This window comes from Chrysochloris asiatica, unplaced genomic scaffold (genome assembly GCF_000296735.1).
Source record: "Chrysochloris asiatica unplaced genomic scaffold, ChrAsi1.0 scaffold00025, whole genome shotgun sequence".
Lineage (NCBI taxonomy): Eukaryota > Metazoa > Chordata > Mammalia > Afrosoricida > Chrysochloridae > Chrysochloris > Chrysochloris asiatica.
The window spans coordinates 17097017-17103825 of NW_006408543.1; the positions used below are offsets into that span (position 1 = coordinate 17097017).

At 37.6% G+C, this 6809-nt stretch overlaps 1 protein-coding gene across 2 annotated transcripts in view; it reads left to right on the forward strand.

Annotated features, from left to right (window-relative positions):
- The window catches only part of TC2N (tandem C2 domains, nuclear), a 42918-nt gene that overhangs the window by 13614 nt on the left and 22495 nt on the right, over positions 1 to 6809 (forward strand). Inside the window, exons 5-8 of one of the 2 annotated variants that reach the window (XM_006839568.1) lie at positions 1285 to 1360; positions 2340 to 2440; positions 3457 to 3573; positions 6125 to 6316. In XM_006839568.1, the coding sequence (XP_006839631.1) occupies positions 1285 to 1360; positions 2340 to 2440; positions 3457 to 3573; positions 6125 to 6316 (486 nt within the window). The remainder of the gene's footprint in view (positions 1 to 1284; positions 1361 to 2339; positions 2441 to 3456; positions 3574 to 6124; positions 6317 to 6809) is intronic. The other variant, XM_006839569.1, reaches the window with a different exon arrangement.

Consider the following 6809-nt stretch of genomic DNA (forward strand, 5'->3'; position numbering starts at 1 on the left):
AAATTAATATCAAGCATAACTGAATTACTTAATGAAGAATAGTTTTGACATGCTTGCCAGGTGGCCAGAGCTTGTCCCTCAGAGAGATTTGTTCCCAGGACCTTACGTACTGCCAACACAGTGGAGACATTAAGAGAGGCACGTAAGAAACCATCTTCTCAGAAAGTACAATTACTAGAGTTAGAAGCATAGAGAACAAGTACAGAATGAACAATATTAAGACTAAAAAGAATTGCACAGAGGTAGCCATCCAGTGTTCGCAAAAACCTATGAACCCGGGACGTCAGGAGGACACTTCCTTGGCCCTCAGGGTCCATGTAAACCTGGGACGTCAGGAGGTCACTTCCTTTGGCCCTCAGTGTCCCTGGCTAGCAATCCTGAGTGGGGCCTTTGTGTTGGATTTTCATCCATGACACACGGCCTCAGCATCTCAGTGCTTGCAGTCCCAAACAGCTTTTTATTTTCTTGAAACTTCTTCCTAAAAGCCTCCATGGTTGTCCTGTGGCCTTTGAGGAAATCTAACAAAATTACCCTTTAGGATTCTAAAATACAGTTGCCATGACCTTCTGAGCTGAACACTCTGCCTTGAATTTTACTGGCCCAGCAGAGCCCCTGGAAACCACTGTTTTGATTGGACCTGTGTTTTGAAGGCACTCTAATGAGACTAAGACGAGTGTGTTCGTGAGAGAACTTGTCTGCAGCCATCCACTGATCACAGAGACATGTTGAAACGTGTTTAGTTTAGAATAAACCTGGGCGTGTATCAACTGGAACCCTACTAGCTATCTTTTTTTTTTAAACACTTACGTAGTGGTTACGAATTGGGCTGCGAGCCGCAAGGTCAGCAGTTCGAAACTACCAGCTGTTCCGTGGGAGAAAGATGAGGCTTTCTGCTCCCGTAAAGATTTATAGTCTCGGAAACCCTGTACAGGGTAGCTATGAGTCGGAACAGACTCCACAGCACACAACAACAACAACAGCAACCCTTGAATATTCTGATTTTCATTAGTACTTTTAAGTATGAAACTTGGAAAAAAGAGCAGTAATCTTTTTTTCTTTCTACAAAAATTAAACCAGCCAATATTTTCACGTCTTTTACCTAGAAGGAGATTGAAGACTTTGCTGATAAATACACATATACAAAGCTTTTTATTCCTTTGATTATCTAAAAGTGGGGAATTCTAACTTGTAACACTCTTTGGTACTAGGATTGGTATTGAGGCATAAGTATCCGAATCCCTAATGTTTGTTGTGCTATCCCTGACTAGATAATTTTGTTTGTAGAGACATGATTCATTGTCCAGTGTACCCAGTAGCTCTTCTTCAAGGAAGAATTCTCAGGGGAGTAACAGAAGCCTGGGTAAGCAATGAAATATTCTGTATTTTCTGCTTAAGGAAATGGTTTCTAACTAACACGACGGTGTCGTGTGAATATGAGGAGAAAAAGACTGTGCTCAGATCATGTGGTCCATTCCTCAATGTTTAGGCATAACTGCACCTTAAAAAAAAAAAAAAATGGTGAAGAAGTTACATACCTTCTGTTTGCTCTAAAGCTTACTAATAAAAGAGCTTCCAGAAGCAGACATTATTGAGATCTTGTTACTGTTATTTGGAAAGGATTTTCTTAGTTTGAACTTAAATCCCTCATACTGAAATTTAAGTCAGTATTAAATTTATCAGCCTAATGCCATCATTAAAAACCTTGACATGTGATAGTATGTTATTAATTGACAACTTTAAGAAATAGTAGCATTTTTATGGACTGTGTGGCTAATTACCTCCATGAACAATTACCTCCTTTACCATGAAAGTGGAAGACAGCATGATGCTTGGTTACCATTACTGAACAAAACTCTCTAGAAAAATCCTGAACAAAAGTGGGAGGGGGATGTGGAGCAGAATTTTAAATTCAGTGCACTCCATTTTCTGGCGCCATGGAGGCTGGGTGAGCCCCTGAGGTAACCTTTAAACCTTAAACCAAAAATATCTTTGAAGTTGGCTTAAAACCAAAAATGGTTTAGCTAAGTAGTAAAAAATGTCTGCCTTGAGTATTATTCTCTTTTAAGATCTGTCTTTATGGGATCAAATGGAGAGCAGCAACTAGGAAGATTAGGGGCCAGTGAGTTGATGTTAATGGGGTTGCACAATATGCTGAATAGTCAGCGTCACTAAATTATGTATGTAGAAACAGTTGAATTGGCTTCTGTTTTTCTGTGTATGTTCTCAACAACAGCAACAAAATAAAAGAGAAAAGAGCATTTTTCAGTTGTGCTCTTAAAATGGGTTGTATCAAAGCTTAACATTGACACGGCAAACATCTTTGTTCTCTGACAATTCAGATACAATTACTCTGTCAGGAGATGAGAGAGAATTCGGGAGACTGAATGTGAAGTTGTTTTATAATTCCTCTGTAGAGCAGATCTGGATCACAGTTTTACAGGTAAATTAACACTGACTTTTCTTATAAAACTGAATGAACATTACAGCATCTGTTTGTTGTCCTGTTGTGGAGAATGGACCAATACCTTTGGAATGTAGACTTGTAGTAGTTTTGTATTAGTTCGGTAACCTCATATGCATGTGAAAGTTGGATAATGACTAAAGAAGACTGTAAAAGAATTGATGCATTTGGTTTATGGTGTTGGAGAAGAATATTAAGAGTACCGTGAACTGCCAAAAGAACAAACAAATCTGTGTTGGAAGAAGTACAGCCAGAATGTTCCTTAGAAGCCAGGATGGTAAGACTTCGTGTGTCTAGTACTTCAAACATATTATCAGGAGGGACCAGTCCCTGGATAAGAACATCATGCTTGGTAAAGTGGAGGGTCAGTAAAAAAGAGGAAGACCCGTAACGAGATGGATTGGCACAGTGGCAGCAGCAATGGACTCAAGTATAGCAACGGTTGTGAGGTTGTTGCAGGACCGGCAGTGTTTCGTTCTGTTGTGCATAAGGTCGTTTTGAGTCAGTACCAACTTGATGACACCTAACAACAATAAAAATTATTATTTTGCAGGAGCTCTGGTGGTGCTGTGGGGTAAGCACTGGACTGCGAACTGCAAGGTCAGCAGTTCAAACCCACCAGCTTCTCCACAAGAGAAATATGAGGCATTTTGCTCCCGTAATGATTTGCAGCCTCTGAAACCCTGTACAGGTTCACTATGAGTCGTAAATGACTCAACGGCACTTAGCAACGATAACATATTATTTTACAGGAAAGAATACTTAATAAAGCACTAACAAAAATCTTTATATTGAGGAAAGTATGTGTGATTTTACTGCAAAAAATCTATAATACTATATTTGAAATTATTTTAATGTGGATGAAACAAGAGGTCTCGCTGGACTACAGTTTACTTATACTGCTTTTATGAAATCATCAGCTTAAGAAGTACATGAAGTATTTGTATTATGAGAGGTTTTTTTTCTAAAATTCAAACTATTTTGAATTTTTTTAGTGCAAAGATTTGATCTGGCCTTCTAGTTATGGAGACGCGCCTACTATTTCTATAAAGGGAATACTGACTTTGCCCAAACCAGTGCACTTCAAGTCTTCAGCAAAGGAAGGCTCTAATGTAAGCAGCTGATGTTTGTGTTTGAATTTATTTTTCTGTCTTTCTGATATTTCTCTCTTTTATCTATGGAAGATAATTGTCATAAGAGAGTGTTTTATATTGGGAAAACCTACAGATTACATGCCCTGTGTATTAAAAGAAAATTTTAAGATCAAAAGGGCATCATTTACTCAAGGACAAAGTTCAGAAGGGTTGGGAAAGGAGGAAGATTAGAAACAGGAAACACAGGGAGGAAGTGGGATGAGTGATGGTAGGCGGAGGGGATTGCAGTCATGGAGATGAAATGACTGACGTGTATGAATTGTTGAAGGTAAAACTGATGATCTGCTCTGTAAACCTTCACTCAATTCATGATAAAAAGTAAACAAACAAAAAAAGGTCCTACAAATGACTAGCAAACATGAAAAGATTTACTATTCATCATAAAAATACAAATTTTAATGACACATTTTTCTTTTCTTTTCTTTCCTCCTTCCCTTATTTTCTTGTTTATTTACTTAGTTTGCTTATTACAAATGGGAAATATTTTTTTTAAGTACTCTAGAACATAAAATGTTCTGTAAATTATGTTGACAATACACATCAAAACTTTTCATTGCTTATACTTACTGACATGGTTAATCTCCTGTGGAAACAATCTATAATCTTCCGTGGAAACAATCAGAAAAATGCTGTTCAGAGTGGAAGATTGGAAATACTGTAAGTGTTCAGATAGGGAAGTGGATGAGCAAAATCATAGTACAGGCATACCTTGTTATATTGCAGTTTTCTTTGTTATGTTCCGCACGTAGGCGTTTTGTACAGATTAAAGGTTTGTGGCCACCGTATGCTGAGAACATCTGTTGGCACCATTTTTCTAACAACATATGCTTACTTTGTGTCTCTGTGTCACATTTTGTTAATTCTCATAATATTTCCAACATTTTCATAATGGGGTGGTGCTGCAGGGTAATGTGTTGGACTGCAAGGTCAATTTGAACCACAAAGTTGGCAGTTCAAACCCACCAGCCTGCCCTTGGAAACCCTATACAAGGTTGTTATGGGTCGGAACCAACTGACAGCGCTTAACAACAACAACTGTATTAAACATTTGATAGACAACAGTATCCCTGTAAATGTAACTTTTATATGTACCAGAAAACCAAAACGTGTGTGATTTGCTTCATGGCAATATATCCTTTGTTGTGGTGGTCTGGAACCAAACCCGCAATATATCCGAAGTATGCCTGTATGTGATGGATTATTAGGCAATGATGAAAAAATGACATTTAGGAAGAGTTTTTAAGGACATGGGAAAATGTTCTTAGTAGGTTAAAAAGGCAGTAATCAAAATCGTGTGTAACAATCTCACTTTATGAGAGTACGCATTATAGAAAATCTAGAAGGAAATCAATCTTAACTCTAGTTACAATCCTGACATTCACAAGTGAATGCTTTCTGAATTTTCTTAAACAGTTTTGCTTTTTGGTTTTCAAATAAGACCAAGTTAACTAGGAAGAAAATCTTCTCATTAAAACTTGTATAAAATCTTTTATTTTTAAAATTGTGATTCTGTATCAAGTTGTTTGTGTTTTCTTTGGGAGTCTTCTATTGTGGTAAAGGAGTCCTGGTGTGGCTAAGCACTGGACCTCAAGTTTGGTTTGAACGGCTGGTTTGGTGGTTCAAACCCACCAACCACTCCTGGGTCACTATGAGTCAGAACTGACTCAACAGCACTTAACAACAACATAGTGGTGTTGTTACAAAATGTTTCATCTGTAAGCTCAGTACCCTGAAGTTAAAAAAATCCAACATTTTATGTCTATTATATTACTGGTGTGATTCTATGGTTGGGACTCTGAAAGTTAAAGATAGCTCAAGTGGTTGGGAGGCATTCAGAAACACACGCCTGTATGATATAACCATCTGCAATAAACTTAGAAATTAGGGTGCATTGCTCACAACAGTGATGTTAGTTGCAAAGCTATCTTGTCAACAAGTTCCTTTACAAAAAGGATACCCCATAGTTAGAAGACAGGAAGGTGTATTATACAAAGAACTGTCTTATGTTAAGATGATAGCTTATGGTAAGCCAAGGCTTTAAAATACTGACAAAAGAACACTCAAAAATTACCATAGCTTGGAAAACACTGACTCAGTGCCTATAGGGGATATTTCTGAGAGAATGTTAAACTCTTATTTTCCTTTTTGGTTGGTTTTCTGATTGGGACGAATAGAAAAGAGAAGTTGAAGCCTAAGACAGATGAGGGAACACTGTAAAGAAGATAATTCAAGTTCTTAATGTGAGTCCTGGTGTGGCACTGTAAGATAAGCACTGGACTGCTATCCAGAAGGTTGGAGGTTCAAATCCACCAGTTACTCCTCAGAAATCCTACATAGCAAGTCCTAACCATTCTCTTTTTTATTTGCATTAAAGTATATTTATTACAAAGTAATTACATATATCCTTCTTAGATTATAAGATGCTATTTAAAATTTTATAAATGGCAAAGCAAACTAAAAAATTTTTTTTTAATTTATGTGTTTTTGTGTATGTGTGTCTGTTTTGAAGGCTATTGAGTTTATGGAAACTTTTGTATTTGCTATTAAACTCCAAAGTCTGCAAACAGTAAGGCTTGTGTTTAAGATTCAAACTCAGACGCCCAGGAAGAAAACCATTGGAGAATGCTCACTGTCACTGAGAACTCTCAGCACACAGGAAATGGACTATTCTTTGGATGTAACCCCACCTTCAAAAATCTCTGTAAGTGATAGTATTGTGTGATGTCTAATGCTTCGTAGTTTTAAAAATAGGAAATGGAGGAAGAGCCGTTCTATACTTAGCTATTTGGTCATGGGGTTTTGTTTATTTGGTGAAGGAAAACTTGCACACTGTAAGATAAATACTAAAGGATTTGGAAGGTTTCCAAGAGGTGATAATGATGATAAAGATAATAATTTCATTTATTTTTAGAAAATAATTGAGTAAGAGATGAATAGAACCCTTTCTCTGTAGGAAAAGAGCCCTGAGTATGAATATTTTAAAGTTATTAAGTAACGATATTAGGTGCCATTGAGTCAGTTCCGACTTTTAGTGACCCTGTGTGCAATGCAACAAAACTGTGCCTGGTTCTGTGCTGTCCTCACAATCGTTGTTACGCTTGAGCCCGTTGCTGCTGCCACGGTGCCAGTCCATCTTGTTGACCCTCCACTGTACCATGTGCGATGTCCTTCTCCAGGGTCTCCTCCCTCCTGAT